This window comes from Anser anser (assembly GCF_964211835.1).
Source record: "Anser anser genome assembly, chromosome: 37".
In the NCBI taxonomy this organism is placed as follows: Eukaryota; Metazoa; Chordata; class Aves; order Anseriformes; family Anatidae; genus Anser; species Anser anser.
Window position 1 is genome coordinate 116,267 of NC_139758.1, and position 22,704 is coordinate 138,970.

At 57.9% G+C, this 22,704-nt stretch overlaps 2 protein-coding genes across 2 annotated transcripts; both read left to right on the forward strand.

Annotated features, from left to right (window-relative positions):
- Nucleotides 1–2,296: 2,296 nt before the first annotated feature.
- On the forward strand, nt 2,297–8,461 carry LOC310888531 (kallikrein-15-like). The gene is made up of 6 exons (XM_083815275.1): nt 2,297–2,782; nt 3,649–3,707; nt 3,890–4,046; nt 4,948–5,201; nt 6,949–7,094; nt 8,248–8,461. The coding sequence occupies exons 2-6, from the start codon at nt 3,650–3,652 to the stop codon at nt 8,398–8,400; spliced, it is 768 nt and encodes a 255-aa protein (XP_083671401.1). The 5' UTR covers nt 2,297–2,782; nt 3,649; the 3' UTR covers nt 8,401–8,461.
- A 3,442-nt stretch (nt 8,462–11,903) lies between these two features.
- LOC310888518 (kallikrein-8-like) lies at nt 11,904–16,694 on the forward strand. Its single transcript, XM_083815260.1, has 6 exons — nt 11,904–12,056; nt 13,189–13,247; nt 14,389–14,536; nt 15,397–15,650; nt 15,895–16,031; nt 16,332–16,694. The coding sequence occupies exons 2-6, from the start codon at nt 13,205–13,207 to the stop codon at nt 16,482–16,484; spliced, it is 735 nt and encodes a 244-aa protein (XP_083671386.1). The 5' UTR covers nt 11,904–12,056; nt 13,189–13,204; the 3' UTR covers nt 16,485–16,694.
- The last annotated feature ends 6,010 nt before the right edge of the window (nt 16,695–22,704 follow it).

Sequence of the window (22,704 nt, forward strand, 5' to 3'; positions counted from 1 at the left end):
CCAGGAACCCCTAAATACCCCCTGAGACCCCCTATAGCCCCTCCAGGACCCCCTAAATCCCCCCTGAGACCCCTTATAACGCCCCCAGGAATCCCTAAATACCCCCTAGACCCCTTATAGCCCCGCAGCACCCCCCAAATCGCCCCCCGAGACCCCTCTATAGCCCCTCCAGGACCCCCTAAATACCCCCGAGACCCCTTATAGCCCCCCCAGCATCCCCCAAATACCCCTGAGACCTCCTATAGCCCCCCCCCAGCACCCTCTAAATACCCCCTGAGACCCCCTATAACGCCCCCAGGACCCCCCTAAATACCCCCCTAGACCACCTATAGCCCCCCAACACCCCCTAAATACCCCTGAGACCCCTCTATAACGCCCCCTGGAACCCCTAAATACCCCCTGAGACCCCCTATAGCCCCTCCAGGACCCCCTAAATACCCCCTGAGGCCCCCTATAGCCCCTCCAGGAGCCCCAAAATGCCCCCTAGACCCCTTATAGCCCCCCCAACACCCCCCAAATCCCCCCCTGAGACCCCCTGTAGCCCTACCCGAACCCCATAAATACCCCTGAGACCCCCTATAACGCCCCCAGGAACCCCTAAATACCCCCGAGACCCCTTATAGCCCCCCCAGCATCCCCCGAATGCCCCCCCCCAAGACCCCCTATAGTTCCCGAAGGACCCCCAAAATAACCCCTAGACCACCTATAGCCCCCCCGACACCCCCCAAATACCCCTGAGACCCCCTTATAGCCCTCCCCAGGACCCCATAAATACCCCTGAGACCCCCTATAGCCCCCCAGGACCCCCTAAATACCCCCTAGACCCCTTATAGCCCCCCCAGCACCCCCCAAATACCCCTGAGACCCCCTTATAGCCCTCCCCAGGACCCCATAAATACCCCTGAGACCCCCTATAGCCCCCCAGGACCCACTAAATACCCCCTAGACCCCTTATAGCCCCCCCAGCATCCCCCAAATACCCCTGAGACCCCCCTATAGCCCCCCCGGACCCCCAAAATAACCCCTAGACCCCTATAACGCCCCCAGGACCCCCTAAATACCCCCTAGACCCTCCTCCCTTGCCCCGCCCCCATACACCTTAGCCCCACATATCCCCCTACAAGTGGGGGGGGGGGGGGGGGGCAGCACCTATAGGTGCCCCCAGACTCCCACCCCCTTTTTGGGGAACCCGGGGCCCCCACCCTGACCCCGAGGCGCGGAAGGGACCGGGGCGTCCCCGAGTCCCACCCTGGCTTAACCGTGCCCCGTGACTCAGCCCCACAGGGCCAGCGCCTCCCAGTTGGCTACTGGGATGTACTGGGAGGGGATGGGGGGGGTCACTGGGGGTGCCCACGGGGACCCCCGAGTCATTGGGTGGGGGGGTAATGAGCTCCAAATCATGGCTGGGAGACCCCTTTATAGGGCAGGGATGGGTGGGAGACCCCCCCCCCATATGGGACCGGGGCCCCTATAGGGTTGGATGGGAGACCCCAATATGGGGCAGGGATGGGTGGGAGACCCCCCCCATTATGGGGCAGGGACCCCAATAGTGATGGATCAGAGACCCCAATATGGGGCAGGGACCCCATAGGGATGGGTAGGAGTCCCCTCTATGGGGCAGGGATGGGTGGGAGCCCCCCTTGTAGGGTAGTGACCCCAAGACCATGAGTGCTGATAGGTAGAAGACCCCTCTATGGGGCAGGGACCCCTATAGGGTTGGGTGGGAGACCCCAATATGGGGCAGGGACCCCAATAGTGATGGATCAGAGACCCCAATATGGGGCAGGGACCCCCTTAGGGATGGATGGGAGCCCCTTCTATGGGGCAGGGATGGGTGGGAGCCCCCCTTGTAGGGTAGTGACCCCAAGACCATGAGTGCTGATAGGTAGAAGACCCCTCTATGGGGCAGGGACCCCTATAGGGTTGGGTGGGAGACCCCAATATGGGGCAGGGACCCCAATAGTGATGGATCAGAGACCCATTATGGGGCAGGGACCCCAGTAGGGATGGGTGGGAGCCCCCCTTGTAGGGTAATGACCCCAAGACCATGAGTGCTGATAAGTAGAAGACCCCCTCTATGGGGCACGGACCCCTATAGGGTTGGGTGGGAGACCCCAATATGGGGCAGGGACCCCAATAGTGACGGATCAGAGACCCACTATGGGGCAGGGACCCCCATAGTGATGGATCAGAGACCCCAATATGGGGCAGGGACCCCCTTAGGGATGGATGGGAGCCCCCTCTATGGGGCAGGGATGGGTGGGAGCCCCCCTTGTAGGGTAGTGACCCCAAGACCATGAGTGCTGATAGGTAGAAGACCCCTCTATGGGGCAGGGACCCCTATAGGGTTGGGTGGGAGACCCCAATATGGGGCAGGGACCCCAATAGTGATGGATCAGAGACCCCAATATGGGGCAGGGACCCCCTTAGGGATGGATGGTAGCCCCCTCTATGGGTGCAAGACCCCTTTGTTGGGTAATGACCCCCCCCCAAAACATGGCTAGTGATGGGTGGGAGACCCCTCTATGGGGCAGGGACCCCCCCCCATAGGGATGTTTGGGACCCCACCAGTTTTTGGCCCATGACCCCCAACCAACCTTGACACGATTCCCGCTCAGGGCCACGTCAGCCCCGGGCCCTGCCCTGCCCCACAAGTTGCCCCATCGCGGGCGGGCGGCGCCCCCCCGGCGGGGCGAATCCTTCCGTCGCGCCCCGCGGGGCCGTGCCGGGATAAAAGCTCCGGGTCGCGGGGAGACGCCGGGAAGGAGCCGACCGGCTGCAGGTGAGCCGGGATGGGTTTGGCCCCCCCGGGGGTGAATTTGGTTTTTTTTTTCCCCACCGCCACCATCACCCCCAGGGGTAAATTTTGGGGTTGATTTTACCCCCAGGGGTGACTGCTGGGGTCTTCTTTTAGCCCCAGGTGCAGGTTCAGGGTTTTTTTTGCCCCCCCCCTTGGGGCAGATTTGGGGTCTTTTTTTGCCTTTAGGGACAAATCTGGGGTCTTTGTTTGCCCCAAGGACAGATTCAGTGCCTCCTTTTGCCCTTAGGGGCAAATTCGGGGTCTCTTTTTGCCCCCAAGGGCATCTTTTAGGGTCTTCTTTTGCCCCCACGTGCAGGTTCAGGGTTTTTTTGCCCCCCTTGGGGCAGATTTGGTGTCTTTTTTTGCCTTTAGGGACAAATCTGGGGTCTTTGTTTGCCCCAAGGACAGATTCAGTGCCTCCTTTTGCCCCTAGGGGCAAATTTGGGGTCTCTTTTTGCCCCCGGGATGGCTTTCAGAGTCTTCTTTTGCCCCCAGGTGCAGGTTCAAGGGCTTTTTTAGCCCCTCTGGGGCAGATTTGGGTCTTCTTTTGCCCCCAGGGACAGATTCAGGGACATTTTTTGCCCCCCGAGGGCAGACTCGGTGCCTCAGTTTCCCCTTGGGGCAAACCTGGGGTCTTTGCTTGCCCCTGGGGCCAAATTTAGGACCCACCCCCCTCCATCCTCGGGCACATCCAACCCCTTTGTACCCCTCCATGGCTGTTTCTGGACCCCATTTACCCTAAGGGGCAGATCCTGCCCCTTAATTACCCCCCCCGGGGGAAAATCCCGGCCCCTATTTGCCCCCGGGGCAGCTCAGGACCCCCATTTGCACCCCCCCTTTCTCCCCAGAATGCTGTCCCCACTCCCGGCCCTGCTGCTGATGGCGGCGCTGGTGCTCCCCGCCAAAGGTGAGCTCCGACACGCGTGTGCAAGGGGAAGGGGCACCTCTCCGACACGCGTGTGCAAGGGGGGGGTCACCTCCCCGACACGTGCGTTCAGGGAGGGTGGGAGAGGGTGATTTTTTTGGGGAGGGATCGTGGGGGTCCCAGGCATGACGCGCACGCGCGTGTGCCCCCTCCCCCCCCCGCAGCGGACACCAACGGCACGCGGGTTATCGGGGGGCGCCCCTGCACCCCCAGGAGCCAGCCCTGGCAGGTGGCCCTCTTCAAGGACATGCGGCTGCGCTGCGGCGGGACCCTCGTCCACCCCCAGTGGGTGCTCAGCGCCGCCCACTGCTACGCCCAAGGGTGAGCTGGTGGGGGGAAGAAAATCTGGGGGGGGGGGGGCACCTCTTCAACCACCCCCATGGGACCCAGACCCCCTGGTGCTCCTTCGTTCTGTCTTTCTGCCCCTTTTCTCGGTGATGCTGCTTTTCACCTTAGCTCTGCCCAGTTTTCACCTTAACTCTGCCCCTTTTCCGTGTTTCTGCTCTTTTACCCTTAACTCTGCCCCTTTTCTACATATTTCTGCCCTCTTGACCTTAACTCTGCCCCTTCTCCATTTATTTTTGCCCTTTTCACCTTAATTCTGCCCCATTTCTATGTATTTCTACTCTTTTACCCTTAACTCTGCCCCTTTTCTACAGATTTCTTCCCTTTACACCTTAACTCTGCCGCTTCTCTATGTATTTCTACTCTTTTACCCTTAACTCTGCCCCTTTTCTACATATTTCTACACTTTTACCCTTAACTCTGCTATTTTCTATGTATTTCTGCCCCTTTTCACCTTAACTCTGACCCCATTCACTTTAAAACTGCTCCTTTTCTGTGTTTCTGCTCTTTTAACCCAAATTCTGTTCCTTTTCACCTTAACTCTGCCCCCATTCACCTTAACACTGCCCTTTTTTTGTGTTTCTGCTTTTCACCCAAATTTTGCCCCCTTGTCACCTTAACTCTGCCCCCGTTCACTTCAGCACTGCCCCTTTTCTGTGTTCCTGCTCTTTCGACCCAAATTCTGCCCCCTTTTCACCTTAACTCTGCCCTTTTCTCTGCATTTCTGCCCTTTTTCCCTTTAACTCTGTCCCCCAGTCTTCCTCCCTTAACTCCTTCCCCATTCCTCATCCCACCCCCTGCCCCCTTAACCCTGCCCTTCCCACCCCACCAAGAGCCCCCCGTGGCCCCTCCAACCCCCCAAATTCTCCCACCACAGGCTGATGATGGTGCGTTTGGGCGAGTATAACCTGGGGAGCCTGGATGGGACGGAGCAGTTTCGCCTGGCGAGTCGCCTCGTCCTCCACCCCAGATACAACCACACCACCAAGGAGCACGACCTGATGCTGGTGCAGCTGCACCGGCCGGCGAATTTGGGCCCCGCTGTGCAGATTCTGCCCCTGGGCACCCGCTGCCCCGCAGCCAGCACCCCCTGCCTCGTCTCGGGCTGGGGAACCACGACCAGCCCCCAGGGTATGAAGCCAAACTAAGGGGTTGGGGCCCAAAGTGGCAGTTGGGCCCAAAATGGTGGGAGAGCCCATGGGGATGGGGTTCTTTGTGGTTGCGTGTCATTGGGTTGACGCTAAAGCTGAGGATCTGGGCCCAAAGTGGAGGGGGAGACTATGGTGATGGTGGTCTTTGTGGCGTCCCGTCAATGGGTTGACCCCGAAGTAGGAGATTTGGGCCCAAAGTGGAGGAGAAGACCATGGTGATGGTGACGTTTGTAGTGTCATGTCAATGGTTTGACCCCAAAGGAAGAGATTTGGGCCGAAAATGGTGGGAGAGCCCATGGGGATAGGGTTCTTTGTGGTTGTGTGTTGCTGGGTTGACCCTAAATTTGAGGATCTGGGCCCAAAGTGGAGGGGGAGACTACGGTGATGGTGGTCTTTGTGGTTGCATGTCAATGGGTTGACCCCAAAGTAAGAGATTTGGGCCCAAAATGTAGGGGGAGGCCATGGTGATGGAGGTCATTGTGGTTGCATGTCGTTGGGTTGACCTCAAAGTAGGAGATTTGGGCCCAAAATAGAGAGGGAGACCACAGTGACAGTGGTCTTTGTGGTTGCATGTCAATAGGTTGACCCCAAAGAAAGAGATTTGGGCCCAAAATGTAGGGGGAGGCCATGGTGATGGATGTCTTTGAGGTCACATGTTAATGGTTTGACCCGAAAGTAGGGGATTTGGGCCCAAAAAGGAGGGGGAGGCAATAATAATGGCAATTTTTGTAGTGTCGTCAATGGACTGACCCCAAAGTATGGCCCCAGAGTGGAGGAATCTGAGCCCAAAATGGAGAGGGATGCCATGATATGGGGCTTTTGGGAGTGGTCTGGCCCCAAAGCGATGGGATTTGAGCCCAAAATGAAAGGGGGAGGCCATGGGGATGGCAATTGCAATGGTGATGTGTCAATAGGATGACCCCAGAGTTAGGGGGTGGAGCCCCAAATAAAGTGGGTTGGGAGAAGTATAATAGAGGGTTGACCTAAAAATGAGAATTTTGGGGGCTTGGGGACCGATCTGGGAATGTTTCAGAGAGATCAGGTCTTTGGGGTGTAGAATTTGAGGGATATTCATGGAAAAACGGGACTTGGGGGAAAAAATAAGGGCTTTTGGAGAAAGATTTGGGGATTTAGGGGGGTAATTTTGGAGTTCGGGAGTCTGTTTGGGGGGTCAGGGTGCAATCTGTGGGTTTGGGGTTTCTTGGGAGCGATCTGGGGTTTGGGGGGCAACCTTGGGTTTGGGGAGAAATATGGGGATTTTTTTTTTTTAAGGGTTGATTTGTTTATTTTTAAGGGTTGATTTATTATTTTTTTAAGGGTTGATTTTGTTTGTATTTAAAGGTTGATTTTGTGTTTTTTTTAAGGGTTGATTTGTTTGCTTTTTCTAAAGGTTGATTTTGTTTGTTTTTAAAGGTTGATTTTGGTTTTCTTAAGGGTTGATTTTTATTTTTTTTAAGAGTTGATTTTGTTTATTTTTAAAGGTTGGTTTTGGTTTTTTTTATTTTTTTTAAGGGTTGATTTTGTCTTTTTTTTTAAGTGTTGACTTTTTTTAAGTGTTGATTTCTTTTTAAGGGTTGATTTGTTTTTTTAAGAGTTGATTTAATTTTTTTAAGGGTGGATTTGGGGTTTTTGGAGCACACTGGGGATTCGGGGTGGGGGCTGTGCAACGTGAGGGCGTTGGCGGGGCGGCGGGCTGTTTTGGGTGAATTTTGGGGTGTTTTGGGCAGCATCCTTCCCTAAGATCCTGCACTGCGCCAACGTGACGGTGCAGCCCGAGGTGACGTGCCGGCGGGCGTACCCCCGCCTCTACACCTCCAACATGCTCTGCGCGGGGGGCGTCAGCCCCGAGGGCAAGCCTACCGACTCCTGCCAGGTGAGCACTGGGGGCAACTGGGAGCACTGGGGGCAACTGGGGGCACTGGGGGAAACTGGGGGTATTGGGAGTGCTGGGGGAGCTGGGGGGAATTAGGAGCACTGGGGAATTGAGGATGTGAAGAGCATTGGGGGCAACTGGGAGCACTGGGGACACAGGGAGTGTTGTGGGCTCTGGGGGCAACTGGGAGCACTGGAGGCAACTGGGAGCACTGGGGGCAACTGGAGGCACTGGGGGTATTGGGAGTGCTGGGGGAGTTGGGGTGAAGTGGGAGCACTGGGGAATCTGGGACGTTATGGGCACTGGGGGCAACTGGGGGCACTGGGGACACCAGGAGTGTTGTGGGCTCTGGGGGCAACTGGGAGCACTGGGGGCAACCGGGGGCACTGGGGTTATTGGGAGTCCTGGGGGAGCTGGGGGGAATTGGGAGCATGGGGTATCAGGGGCATTGGGGGCAACTGGGAGAACTGGGGCCACAGGGACAGTTGTGGGCTCTGGAGGCAACTGGGAGGACAGGGGGCAACTGGGGACACTGGGGGAAACTGGGGGCACTGGGGTTATTTGGAGTGCTGGGGGAGCTGGGGTGAAGTGGGAGCACTGGGAAATTGGGGACATTAAGGACACTGGGGGCAACTGGGGGCACTGGGGATGCTGGGAGTGTTGTGGGCTCTGGGGGCAACTGGGAGCACGGGGAGCAACTGGGAGGACAGGGGGCAACTGGGGACACTAGGGGAAACTGGGGCCACTGGGGGTATTGGGAGTGCTGGGGGAGCAGGGGTGAAGTGGGAGCACTGGGGAATCTGGGACATTATGGGCACTGGGAGCAACTGGGAGAACTGGGATCATTGGGAAGAAGGGGACACTGGGGGCAACTGGAAGCACTGGGTCAGCTGGGAGTACTGGGTCAACTGGGAGCACTGGGGAGAACTGGGATCTTTGCGATGTGGAGGGGGTTCTAGGTTTGGGGAGCCTTTGGAAGGTGTTGGGGGGAGAGGGGTCCGTGCCATACTGGGAGGGAGCCCAACTGGTCCCAGTGCCCCCCAGTGGCCACCAAACTGCCCTTTGCCCTGTCCTTTGGGGTGGTTGGAGGGGGAATTAAGGGGGTGGGGGACACAGAAGGGACGGGACCCCATCCCTGTCCCCGTTACCCCAGGGGGACTCGGGGAGCCCCCTGGTCTGCGAGGGGCAGCTGCGGGGCATCGTCTCGTGGGGTCCCTCCATCTGCAGCGACCCCCAGCGCCCCGGGGTCTACGTCAACGTCTGCCGCTACGTCCCGTGGATCCGCAGCGTCCTGCAGCAAAATTAGGCACCAGCAGCCCCCCCTCCGGCCCCCAGACCCTTAATAAAATCCTTTCTGGCCAAGCAAACCCGGTGGTGGGCTCGTCTTGCGGTTTCGGGGGGCCCTAGTGGACCCCAATGTGTTGGGGGTGGTTTGGGGGGTGGATGTGGCCGTGCGTGGGTGCATCCTCCTCTATGGGTGTTGGTCAGAGCTTATGGGGGGGGGGGGGGTCAGGCTTGGAAATCTTGAGAGGGGCAGAGTTGAGGGGTGAATATGGAGGGGGCAGAGTTAAGAATATATTTTTGGGGGGGGCAGAGTTAAGGATAACTTCATTTGGGGGGGCAGAGTTAAGGATATCTTTATTTTGGGGGGCGGAGTTAAGGATATCTCCATTTTGGGGGGCAAAGTAAAGGATATCTTCATTTTGGGGGGCTAAGTAAAGGATATCTCCATTTTGGGGGGCAAAGTTACAGGTATCTCCATGATATGAAGGGGCAGATTTAAGGGTATCTCCATTTTGGGGGCAGAATAAAGGGTATCTACATTTTGGGGGGCAAAGTTAATGATATCTCCATTTTGGGGGGCAGAATTAAGGATATCTCCATTTTTGGGGGGCAGAGTTAAGGACGTCTCAGTTTGGGGGGGCAGAGTTATGGTTATATCCACACTTGGGGGGCAGACTTTAGGGTACCTCTGTGCCACGGAGGAGCAGACCTAAGGGGATGCACCCATGAAACCATTCCCGTCTGGGGACTGGGACCAGTTTGGGACCCCCAGTATGAGGGAACTGCTGGGGCAGGGCACTGAGAACCCCCCACATGTTAATCCCACCCCCAGTTAATCTCTACCCCCCAATTAATCTCTACCTCCCCCAATTAATCTCTACCCCCCCAATTAATCTCTACCTCCCCAATTAATCTCTACCCCCCAATTAATCTCTACTTCCCCCAATTAATCTCTACCCCCCCAATTAATCTCTACCCCCCTCAATTAATCTCTACCCCCACAATTAATCTCTGCCTCCCCCAATTAATCTCTACCTCCCCCAATTAATCTCTACCCCCCCAATTAATCTCTACCCCCCCAATTAATCTCTACCTCCCCCAATTAATCTCTACCCCCCCAATTAATCTCTACCCCCCTCAATTAATCTCTACCCCCACAATTAATCTCTGCCTCCCCCAATTAATCTCTACCTCCCTCAATTAATCTCTACCCCCCCAATTAATCTCTACCTCCCCCAATTAATCTCTACCCCCTCAATTAATCTCTACCCCCCCAATTAATCTCTACCTCCCCAATTAATCTCTACCTCCCCCAATTAATCTCTACCCCCTCAATTAATCTCTACCCCCCCAATTAATCTCTACCTCCCCAATTAATCTCTACCCCTCCAATTAATCTCTACCCCCCCCCAATTAATCTCTACCTCCCCCAATTAATCTCCCTCCCCCCCAAATTAATTTCACTTCCCCCATCGGGGCGAGGGCTGCCTCGGCCTCCCTGGTGCAGGGCACTGTGGGAGCTCCATGCAGGCTGGGACAGCCCAGGTTAATTAAAGCCAAGTAATTACAACCCTGCCGACTTGCCTGGAGCCCAATTAGCACCCGAGCTCATTAGGGGCCTCTTGACAAGCCTGGAGCTGGTTGGGCAACGAGGTGCCCAGGGCAAGTCGAGACGGTCCAAGAGGGCTGAGTCAGCCCAGCCCAGCCCAGTCCGGCCCAGTGACGGGGCAGGGTTAAACTGGGATTTTCAGAGAACTGGAAGGACCCGCTCGGGCTGAGAGCGGGGCCGCGGCGGCGGCTCCCTGCCCCCGAGGTGTCGCGGGGCCTGGGCGGCTCCCCAGGGTCCGCTGGGGTTGGACTGGGAGCAACTGGGAGCAACTGGGAGGCCCCGTGTGGAGGAAGGGGAGGAGACGTGGGCGCGTTTCCTCCTCCTCTGGAGGGAGGGAGGGAGGGAAATGGGGGTGTCCCTTGGTGTGTTCCCCCCCCACCTCAACCCTGATGCCTGGTGTGGGGTCACCTCCTCCCCATGGCCTTGGGGATGGGGTGGAAATGCCTGTGGGGTCTGCCCCAAGAGGTAGCTGGCAATGAAGGCAAGAAAGAAATCTGAGAAAATGAGGAAAATTCAGAAAAAAAAAATAATTACAGAAAATGGGACAAAAAAAAGATGAAGCTGCGTCCTGGTGCCACTCAACCACCCTTGGCCAACCCCAAGTTGAGGAGACACCTTTGAGAGTTGACCTGCTGGAGGTGGAACCTGGCACGTTCTCAACGTGCCTTCTCCATTTCTGGATCCCACTTCCATCAAGGAGATGTTTTTTGGGGCCAACCCCTTCAGAACCAACGTCCTGGTGCACCTTCACCCATCCTCGTCCAACCCTGGATGAAGCAAGGAGATGTTCTGTGGTCCAGCCCCACCTAAGATGCGCCCTCTTGACCGTCCTCATCCATTCCAAGGTCCCGTGTCCACCTTTGGGATTTGATCCCGTCAGAGCCGCGCGTCGATGTTTTCTCATCCACCTTCTTCAAGCCCCAGGTCTTCCACCCAGCACGGAGCAACGTTTTGCAGATGGAGCCACAGGAGACGTGTCCTGATGCAACTCTCACCCAACATCATCCAATCATCGGTTCCTGCACCCAAGGGAGAGATGCATTTTGGGATCCAACCACGTCAGGGCTGCATCCTGATGTCCTCTTGATGATTATTCTCCAGCTCTAGGTCTCACACCTAGCAAGGAGACACGTTTTGGGGTTGACTTCACTGGAGACTCGTCCTGGTGTCCTCTCAACCATCTTTGTCCAACTCGAGGTCCTGGGTCTAATGAAGAGCTGTTTTGGGGGGGGTTTCAGCCTGGAAGAGCTGCATCCTGGGGCCTCAACCATCCTCCTCCACCTCCTCAACCACCTCAACCATCCTTCTCCAACCTCAGTGTCCAACGAGGAGCCATGTTTTAGGGTTGACTTCGCTGGACATGTGTCCTGGTGCCCTCTCAACCAACTTGAGGTCCCGTGACCAATTAGGAGCCACGTTTTAGGTTTGAACACAGCAGAGCTGCATCTTGGGGACTTCTTGATCATCCTCCTCCAAGCTCAGTGTCCAACGAGGAGCCATGTTTTAGGGTTGACATCACTGGACACATGTCCTGGTGTCCTCTCAACCATCTACGTCCAACTTGAGGTCCTGTGGCCAATTAGGAGCCACATTTTGGGTTTCAGCCCGGAAGAGCTGCGTCTTGGAGCCTTCTCAACCATCCTCCTCCAACCTCAGTGTCCAACAAGGAGCCACAACTTGGGGGCTGACATCACCGGACACGTGTCCTGGTGCCCTCTCAACCAACTTGAGGTCCCGTGACCAATTAGGAGCCACATCTTGGGTTTGAACCCTGCAGAGCTGCATCGTGGGGCCTCCTCGACCATCCCCATCCCAACCCGGTGCCCCCGACCCATCCAGGTGCCACCTGGGGTCACCCCACGGTGTGGGCTTCCCGGAGCCGGGCGGAAGGTGCCACAGCCGTGGCCAGATTAGAAGCGAAGGCGGAGGAAGCTGTTTCCTCCTCCGGCCCCAGATAAAAACCCGGGGCTGGCGGTGGCAGGAGGAAGACGCGCCCGCGGCCGCGGCGCTTCACCAGCTCGGGTGGAGCCTCCCCTCCCCGTGGCCGCGCGGCCTCACGCCAGCCCCCGGTAGGAACGTGGGGCCTCAGGGTCGGGGTGGGGACATTGGGAGGGGGTGGGGGGTCCCTGGTATGCCCCGGGGGGAAATCGGGGCGGCTCCTGTCCTTCCCTCGCATCTCTCCTCCCTCCTCCTTTCCTTCATCTAGTCCTTCTTGTCTTCCCTCGTCCTTCCCTCCCTCCTCCTTTCCTATCCTGCAGGCCTCCTGTGCTCCTTCTCCTTCCTCCCTTCCTCCTTTCTCTGCTCCTTTCTGTCCTCCTTTCCCCTTTCTGTCCTCCTTTACTCTTTTCTGTCCTCCCTTCCCCTTTCTGTCCTCCCTTCCTCCTTTCTGTCCTCCATTTCATTTTTTGTCCTTCCTTCCTCCTTTCTGTCCTTCCTCCTTTCTGTCCTCCCTTACTCCTTTCTGTCTTTCCTTCCCCCTTTCTGTCCTCCCTTCCATTCTCTGTCCTCCCTTCCATTCTCTGTCCTCCCTTCCATTCTCTGTCCTCCATTCCATTCTCTGTCCTCCATTCCATTTTCTGTCCTCCCTTCCTCCTTTCTGTCCTCCCTTCCTCCTTTCTGTCCTCCCTTCCTCCTTTCTGTCCTCCCTTCCCCTTTCTGTCCTCCCTTCCCCTTTCTGTCCTCCCTTCCCCTTTCTGTCCTCCCTTCCCCTTTCTGTCCTCCCTTCCCCTTTCTGTCCTCCCTTCCCCTTTCTGTTCTCCCTTCCATTTTCTGTTCTCCCTTCCATTTTCTGTTCTCCCTTGCATTTTCTGTCATCCCTTCCATTTTCTGTCCTCCCTTCCTCCTTTTCATCCTCCATTCCATTTTCTGTTCTCCCTTCCTCCTTATCGTCCTCCCTTCCTCCTTTTTGTCCTTCCTCCTTTTCGTCCTCCCTTCCTCCTTTTTGTCCTTTCTCCTTTTCATCCTCCCTTCCTTCTTTCTGCCCTCCTGTCCTCCCTTTGTCATCCTCCCTTCTTATCCTCATTTGCCTCCCGTCATTTCCTTCCCGTAACCTTCCCCTTCCTCCTCCTCCTCCCATTCCCATTCCCTTCCCCTTTCCCTCCTTCCCCAGTGCCCCACGTCCTCACCCCGACCCCCACCCTGACCCCCACCCTGCCAGGGCCCACTCAGGGTCAGAGCCAACCCCTTGCTGTCTCCCCACAGCTCCTGGCCCTCCGGTATGAAGGTCCTGGTCGTGATGCTCCTGGTGCTGGTGACTGCAGGTAGGAGAGGTCCTGGGGGGTCCTGCATCTGACCCAGGAATTCTGCGTCCACCCGTGGGACACCCATGTCCACTTTGGATGTCCCACGTCCATTGTGGGACCCCCATATCCACCTTTATTTCCCTACATCCACCAATGAGACCCCCATGTCCACTTTGGATGTCCCACGTCCACCTGTGGGACCCCCATATCCACCTTCACTTCCCTACGTCCACCCATGGGACCCTGTGTCCACTTCGGATGTTCCATGTCCGCCTGTGGGACCCCCACGTCCACCTTTATTTCCCCACCTCCACCAATGAGACCCCCATGTCCACTTTGGGTGTCCCATGTCCACCTGTGTGACCCCCGTGTCCACATGGGATGTCCCACATCCACCCATGGGACCCCCATGTCCACCTTTATTTCCCCATATCCACCCATGGGAACCCCGTGTCCACTTTGGATGTCTGATGTCCACCCATGGGACTCCTATGTCCACCTTTATTTCCCCACGTCCACCTGTGGGACCCCCAGGTCCACTTTGGATGTCCCACATCCACCCGTGGGACCCCCATTGGTTGTCCCACATTCACTCATGGGACACCTATGTCCACCTTGGCTGCCCCACGTCCACCCATGGGACCCTCACATCCGTCCCAGGGGTCCCACACCTACCCTGGTGGTCTTGTGTGTGCAGGTGGGACCCCCACATCCACCCCAGATGCTCCTCATCTGCCCCAGGTCCCGTGTCCACCTATGGGACCACCCCATGCACCCTGGGACCCCTTGTCCACCCCATGTGCCCTCCAACCACCCTGGAGGCCCCACTTCCATGCGTGGGGCTGCCTCCCATCCACCTTGGGTGCCTTCCAACTACCCCGCGTCCACCTTGGTTGCCCCACATCTGCCTCAAGGGGCCATCAGGTGCCCCAGGATGCCCCCCACTATCCACCCTGGAGACCCCCATCTATCCCAGGTGCCCCTTGACCACCCAGTGGTCCCTTCCAGCCTGGCTTGGCCTCGTCCACCATTGACTCACCTCCTTGGTCGTGGCTCAGGGGACGTGTGGCAGTGGAGAGGGTCCCAGCCCACCCGTGTCCAGTGGTCCTGGGTCCCAGGCTGCCCACGTCCCCCCTGCCATGTCCCTTTGCCCCCACAGCCTCGAGGAACGTCCTGTGGGTGATCGAGGGGACCTCCTGCGACCTGCCCTGGCAGGCTGCCCTCTTCAAAGGGGACAAGTTCATCTGCGGGGGGACGCTGGTGGCCAGGAACTGGGTGCTGACGGCTGCCCACTGCCACGTCCCGGGGTAGGAGGACATGGGGGAGCAACGTCTGGGGGGTGTTGGTGGCGATCGGCTCAGGCCGCTCGGGAATCAGCCAGGGTTGACCTGGGGTCCTTCTCTGTGGCCAAGCAGGCTGGGGGGCTTGATGGCATCTCAGCGGGTTTCACTCTACCTATTTTGGGGCTACTGTACCCTTAACTCTGCCCTTTTCCTCCCCATTTGTACAAATAACCTTAACTCTGCCCATTCTTGACCTGCGAATACCCTTAACCCCACCCGTTTCCTCCCTATTTGTACAAATAACCTTAACTCTGCCCATTCTTGAGCTGCAAGTACCCTTAACTCTGCCCTTTTCCTCCCCACTTGTAAAAATAACATTAATTCTTCCCATTCTTGAGCTGCAAATACCCATAACTCCGCCCTTTTCCTCCTCATTTTTACAAATAACATTAATTCTACCCATTTTCTGGGCATGTGTAGCTTCAACTGTTTCTTTCCCTTTTCTTTTTTCTATTTTTTTTTTTTGAGGGGGGAAGGGGGTCCATACCCTTAACTCTTTTTTTATTTTTTTTATGATTATCTATAACCTTAACTCTGCCCCCTTTTCCAGCCACTTATAACCCAAGCTCTGCCTCTTCAACGACGACATATAACCTTAACTCTGCCCATTTTATGCCTTTATATAACCTTAACCCTGCCCTTTTTATGACTCTGTATCACCTTGTCTCTGCCCTTCTCTGCTTTTGCTTCTTCCACCTTTGTCACCATCTTCTGGGACCTCAGCTCTGCCCCTGCCCCTGTTTTGTGGGGGTCCTTGGGGCCCCCACAACCTCTCCAACCATGATGGGTTTGTCTTGATGGGTTCATCCAACCTTTGGCTCTAGCTTCATCAACGTGCGGCTGGGGGGCCGGGGCCCCAAGGATCCGGGCATCTCCGAGCAGAGGCGGCTCTCGGCCAAGGTCATCAGCTACCCGCGCTATGACCCGGCCACCAAGGATGGTGACCTGATGCTTGTCAAGCTCCTCCAACCCGTCCACATCAACGAGCGGGTGAAGCCGCTGCCGCTGGCCTCCCACTGTCCAGTGCCTGGCAAGACGTGCCAGATCTCAGGATGGGGGTCCACCACCAGCCCTGAAGGTATGAAACCGGTAGCCTAAGACTCAGATGGCTGGGCATCCTGATATAACCCTTGGACATCCTTCCAAGGATGTCCTTGGGGTTCCTTGGACATCCTTCTCCTCCCAAGGAACCCAGGTGTCCATGTCACCTTGGGGTTCCCCTTGGTGTCACTGAGAGAAACACGGGGACAAGCCCCAGGGCAGAGTCTGAGAGGTCAGAGTTGGGACCCTCCGTGTGACTTTGTGTTCTCCATCACGCGCAGTCACCTTCCCCGAGGACCTCCACTGCGCCAAGGTCACCATCGTCTCAGAGGAGCAGTGCCGGCGCATCTACCCCGGCTCCATCACCCCCAACATGGTGTGCGCAGGCGAACCCCGCAACCGTGCCGACTCCTGCCAGGTGGGTGCAAGTTTCGGCCACCCCAGACCCCTCTGATCATTTGGGACCCCACAGTGGTGTTGGGATGAGAACTGACACAACTCATTATAGCCAGCGGCACCCGGAGGGGATTTGGGTACGAGGGGTGGGAGGTGAGATGGCGTTGTGCAGGGATTGAGGAGAACATCTCCTTGGTGGGTCTTCATGTTCACCTCTTTGGAGTTCCCGGGATGGCCCTGAAATGGCCCTGAATTTGGGGTGAATCTATGGGGCAGACTGTGAGCCCCAGGCCCCCAAGTGCCACCCCTCTTTCCCCGGCAGGGTGACTCCGGTGGACCCCTCGTGTGTGACGGACGGCTCCAGGGCATAGTCTCCTGGGGCCCGGGCGTCTGCGGGGACCCCCAAAAACCCGGCGTCTACGTCAACCTCTGCAAATACACCCGGTGGATCCAGGAAACGATGAGAAGGAACTGAGCCCCCAGCCCCAGCCCATCCCCAGCTCCGATGGCCGCAGGACAGGCCCTGCAGCACCTCCTCCTCCTCCTCCCCGACGAAGGTCCCCGGAGCCGGCCGGTCCGAGCACCGGGACACGCGCCCCGGGGTGGGCAGGGGCCAGCCGCGGGGCCCTGTGGAGATGTTGATGAATAAAGTTTTATGACGTGGCTTTGCGCCATGTCTTCAGCGCGTGGAGTGCAGCTCTGGGAGCTTGAGGTGCCTCCGGTTGCCCCAGGTCTTGTAGGGGCAGGAGAGGACCAACAGCTTCGGGCCAAATCAGACGACCCCACTGCAGCTAGACCTGTTGACACCACTGTGGGGTGGATGTCTCTTTTGGCCCCACCATGGGGTAGACACGTTGGCCCCTCTGCAGGTAGATCATCTGGCCCTGTCATGGGGTAGACCTGTTGACCTCGCCATGGGGTAGACATGTTGACCCCATCATGGGGAAGACCACCACGAGGTAGATCTACTGGCCCCATCGTAGGCCTCCTCACCATGGAGCAGACATTTTGACCTTGCCATGGGGTAAACCCATTGAATCTACCATGGGATAGAGCATTTGGCCCCACCACGGGGTAGACCATCACAACGTAGATCTCCTGGCCCCATTTTGGATAGGTCTGTTGGTGTCACCACAGGGCAGACCTGTTGAACCCACCATGGGGTAGACCCGTTGACCCCACTGCGGGTAGACTTGGCTTCACCATGGGGCAGACCCGCCGACCTTGCCATGGAGCAACTCCATTGGCTCTGCTCCAGGTTGACCTCACCATGGGGTAGGCCTGTTGGTCCCTTTATGGAGTAGACCCATTGGCTGTTTTGGGGTTGCCCAGGACCCCTCCCACCAACACGGTGGGGACAAAATCCATCTCAGCATCCTCCCCCAAGAGAGATGAGCCCTCACAATGCCCTGGGGTCAGACCTTCCTTCTTGGTCCCCCCACCCCAGCCGTGTCTCCATGGGCAGGCGCATGACCAGGGACAATTTCCCATCCCCAGAGGGGAGAAATTTCCCCGTGACTCAGCTGGAGAAGAAGGGGCCTAATTTCCCGACCTGGGGTAACTTTGGCGGCGCATCAGGGCTGTTTTGCTTCCCCGACGGGTATGCAACGGGCAGAGAGCATCCACCCAGGGCACGTTGGCTTGCAAGCGGGAAGAAATCACCTGCTGGAGGCCAAATTTACCTGTTTGCATGGATCCAAGGCCTCTATTTTGAAGAACGGAGGGGTTGGGGGGGGATTTTTTCTCCTCCATGTGGTCCACGCGGCCCTACCGTGGTGATGGGGCTGGATGGAGAGCGGTGCCAACCCGGCTTCACCGTGGTGGGTCCGTGTAAAGGGTGAGGGATTTTGGTGGGCTGCAGAAGCACGTCCACGCTTTCCCCCTTGCGGGAGGAGGTCCGGCGAGGTCACTCCAGCACGTGTTGTCCCTTGTGGCTCAGTGGGGCGGGGAGCGACGCCAGCTGCCTTGCGCAAGGTACCCCCTCCCTCTTCCCCCACGTGGCCAGGACCTGATGCACCGGAGGGTGTGGGCCTCGTCTAGCCACTGCGGCGGGGAAAGAGGTTTTGGTCCAGGTCCAAACCCCCAGGGAGGTGGAGGAATGGCTGTCCATCATTGCTGGGACCAACGGTGGCCACCGGTGGCTTCCAGCTCTTCGCTCAGCCTTTCACAAGGAGGTTTGAGCCTTTGGGGGTTAGAGAATCCTACAGAGGTTTGGCGTGGAAGGTCCCAGGTTGGTGGCCATCAGCTGTGGTGGGCTACCACAGTGGGCTCTTAACAGCTCCTCCATCATCCATGGATGTCTGGTCAAGGTGCCTTTTGAGATCTATCAATGTGTCCTTGGAGGTCCAGTCAACATGTCCATGGAGGTCCAGTCAACGTGTCCTTGGAGGTCTGGTCAATGTGTCCATGGACATCTATCAATATGTCCATGAAGACACGGTCAAGGCATCCATTGGGGTCTACCCAACATGTCCATGGAGCTCTGGTCAATGCATCTAATGAGGTCTTCTCCCTGCACCCATGGAGGGTTGGTCACCGCATCCACTGGGGTCTGTGCAATGCAGCCGTTGAAGCCTGGTCAACGCAGCCCTCGTGGTCAGGCCAAGATGGTGACGGAGGTGCCGGTGACACAGCTGGGTCTGGTAAGTCACCACGTCCATGGAAGTGAGATTACAGCATCCCGTAGTCAACGGGACCACCACGGAGCCTGGTCCTGCTGGCCATGGAAATGAGCCACCAGAAGGAGACGTCTGTTGACCTTGGGGTGTCACATCGGGGGGGCTTGGAGGTCCTCGGGCACCCTGGTGTCCCCCACATCTGCCACTACCATGCCAGGGATAGCTGGAGTGCAACCACTGCCACCACGTCCACAAAACCATCGCTGCCGGCACCCGACACCACTATTCCTGTGTCACCCGTGTCCCCTGAGCCACCCCCTGTGTCACCCAGGGCACTGCCACCCACGGTGCTGCCAGCCCTTGTGTCAACCAGGGCCACCCCCTCCTCCCTCCCTCCTGGGTCACCCAGGGCACTGCCACCCACGGTGCTGCCACCCCGTGTGTCAACCAGGGCCACCCACCGTGTCACCCAGGGCGCTGCCAACCCCTTTTGTCACCCAGGACCACCCCTGGACTCGGCACCCCCAAGGCTGTGAGGACACAGAGGGGACTTGTCAGGGTGGGGCGCATCCTCTCCGTGCCACTGAGGATTGGGAGGGGGGAGCGTGGGGTCCCCTGGCGGCCCTGGCAGTGGGTGGCAGGCCCGGGCTGGCCCTGGGGATAATTAGGTAATTAGCACTAATTACGCGGAGGAGATGGGAGCGGAGGAACTGGGAGAACCGGTTGGGCCCAGCCCCAACATCATCGTCATCGCGACCGGGGACGTGGCCCAACATGCACGCCCCCTCCCCGGCATCTCAGGGGGCCCCCTGTGTTCTTCTGTGGGTCCCCGTGTCCCCAACAGGTCCCCTCACATGACCCCATGTCTCCATGTCCCCCCAAGTCCCCTTGTGTGACCCCATGTCCCCTCACATCCCCACGTGTGCTTCTGTGGACCCCCCCCATGTCCCCTCTTGTGCCTTCAAGTTCTCCCCTGTCCCCTCATGATCCCCCCACGTGCCTCCACGACCCTTCGAGGTCCCCCAGTCCCTCCTTGTGCTCCCCTGTCCCCTTGTGTCGCCCCATGTCCCTTTGTGTCCCCTGTTGGGGTCCCACGTCCCCTTATGTGCCCCATGTCCCCTCATGGGCTCCCCCTGTCCCCAGCATGCCCCCCATGTCCCCTCATGTCCCCTCATGCCACCTGGAGACCCCCATAGATGGGCTCCCCCTCTGTGGTGGGAAGCCTTGTAGATGTGACCCTCATGGCCCAAGATCACCGCATCGATCCCGTGGGTGGGATCTCCCTGGGGACGAGATCTTTGCCCACCAGATCTTGGGGAACATGGCCCAGGTGGGCCATGGGTGGGATATCCATGGAGGATCTCTGCTGTTGACCACTGCACGGACAGGTTCCCCTGGTGTGGAGGTCTCTGGTGGACCAGGACACCATGGATAGGATCTCAGTAGATGGGACTTCCATGGGATGGGATCCTCGTGAACGTGATCCTGGTGGACGGGTCTTTACGGACCACGACCACCATGGACTGATGGCTGGTGGATTAGGTCCCTGTGGACCAGACCTCCACAGGATGGGATCTCCACGGATGGCACCCTGGTAGGTGAGATCCTCGCAGGCCAGGCCTCCACAGATGGGCTCCTCAGCACCACAGCCTCTTCAGTGAGGACCTCAGCAGAGCAGATCCCCGTGGACTTACTGGGAACAGTTGCTCTGGGTTCGACTCCAGGTTTGGGACCAAACCCAGCCCCGGGCTTCCTCTGCCACCAGCGGAGAGCGAGATCAGCATCTCCAAAACGTGATTCATCTTGGCCCGGCCTTTCCTTTCGTCAGGGCTCAGCTCCTGGGCCTCTCCACCCTTAATTGCTTGGCAGGGGCTCTAATTGCCCCGCGAGCTGCTGGCGGCCTCAGCTCCTTTCCCAAAAGCTCTGCGAAAGACTTTCCTTTGCCCGAATCACGGCTCTGGTACTCTGCAACTCCAAGGATGGCCAAGCTGGGGTGGCACTGGAGGACCCCTGGGTGCCCAAAATCCTTCCAGGATCTGTAAGATGCTGCAGGACGTGCTGGAGCTTGGACAGGATTCTTCTGGAGGAGGGAAATCAGGTGGGATGAGAGCACCGGTGGCTTCAACTGCCCGGATCCTGGCTGATGTCCAGCACCAAACCCGCCCAGGGAAGGGCCAGGCAACGCCGAGGTCCCCGTGCAGCAGTGGGTGGAGATGCCCTGGGTGACCCTGGGGACAGTGGGTGACACTGATAACACCCAAGTCACCATGGATGGAGACCCTAAGTCCCCATGGGGTGGAGAAGCCGGTGGTGACCTCCCATCTTGGAGACCTTCCCCTTGCCATTGGGGCTGGGGATGGACGGAAGGGGATCTGAGGTGCACGAGGGCTCGGGGACAATTTCCAGCTGGGGACAAGGTGGGGGACAAGTGTCACTCGCATCCCTGGTGCCCCCTTGACTCACCGGAGCCGACTCGCAGGGCTCGGTGGGGTTGGCACCAGGTCGTAGCCTCGCCCATCGTTCACCTGCATCCGTGGCGTTACTCATCAGGAGGTGTGACCAGGAGAAGGTGGCACGTAGGTCCCCGAGGACCTCCGGCCTGGCGACGTCCTTGGGGACCTCCCGGAGCTGCAAACTGTCCCCCCTCGGAGGTGGCATCCCAAAGCTTGTGCCAAATCCCACACCCTTACACACACATGCACGGAGGGCATGTGCACACGCGTGTGCATGATGTGAAGTCTACCCGGTGCGTAGCGGGTGGACGGACAGACGGACAGATGGAGAGGGAGGTGGATGGACGGATAGATCTGTAGATCTAGGTGGATCTATCCATCTCAGTGTAGATGGACAGATGGATTGAGGGATCCATCTATCTTGATGTAGATGGACAGATGGACGGACAGATGGATGGATAGGTAAACGATTGATAGACGGATAGGAGGACAGAGGGACAGACGGCCATCCAGCTTGCTGGAAGGACAGACAGATGGAGATAGAGCTGTACAGACAGACAGACAGACTGACAAAGCCCGGTGGATGGGCAGAGATGGACAGATAGACGGAGAGATGAGCAGATAGAGATGAGAGCGGATAGACTGACCGGCTGGTGGACAAACGGACGAAAAGATGAGTGGATAGACTGATGGACAGATAGATGCTGAAATAGCCACCTGGACAGACGGACAGATGGACAGCGAGGCTGCTGGATAGGCGTGCAGACAGATGGACGGACGGGTGGGCAGGTGGACAGATAGACAGATGGGCAGACAGACAGCTAGACAAAGCGGGATGGACAGATGGACAGAAAGACAGGGACGAGGGGACAGACGGACGAGGGGATGGCTGGATAGGGGTGCAGGTAGGTGGATGGACGGACAGACAGGTGGATGGATGGACAGACAGGTGGATGGATGGATGAGCAGATGGCCAGAGAGATGGCTGGACAGACAGACAGCTGGACAGACTTACAGGTGGATGGGTGGACAGACGGACGGGCAGACTTGCAGTCAGGCGGACAGATGGACGGGGAGATAGATGGATGGACAGGAAGGTGGAAGGACAGACGGATAAATACGGCCGGACAGATGTCCAGGCAGACTTACAGTTGCATGACCAGACAGACAGACAGACAGACAGGTGGCCAGGATAGATGAACAGACGGACAGACGGCTGGACCGGCAGGCAGATAAACAGACAGACTGGCCACACAGCTAGGCAGACGGACAGGCGGACAGCCAGCTGGACGGGCAGCCAGGGCGAGAGGCGGATGGACGTACGGACAGCACCCAGGCCATTCCATTTAACGACGCCCAGAGGCCGGATCCAGCCCATCCCACCCCAGCAGCTGTGGGGACAACCCTCCTCAAACCCACCCACACACCCACGAGGAAAGGGGGTGACCCAGCCAGTCCGTCCATCTGTCCGTCCATCCGTCCCTCTGTCCATCACGCCGGGCTGGTCTGTTTTCGGGCACGTCGGGAGGAGCGGGGCGGCGTTTTCCTCTGGGACATCAAAGCGGTAATCACCCGTGGGGCCGGGGAGACACCCACGGCCACGCTTGTCCCGCTTGCCGCTTGG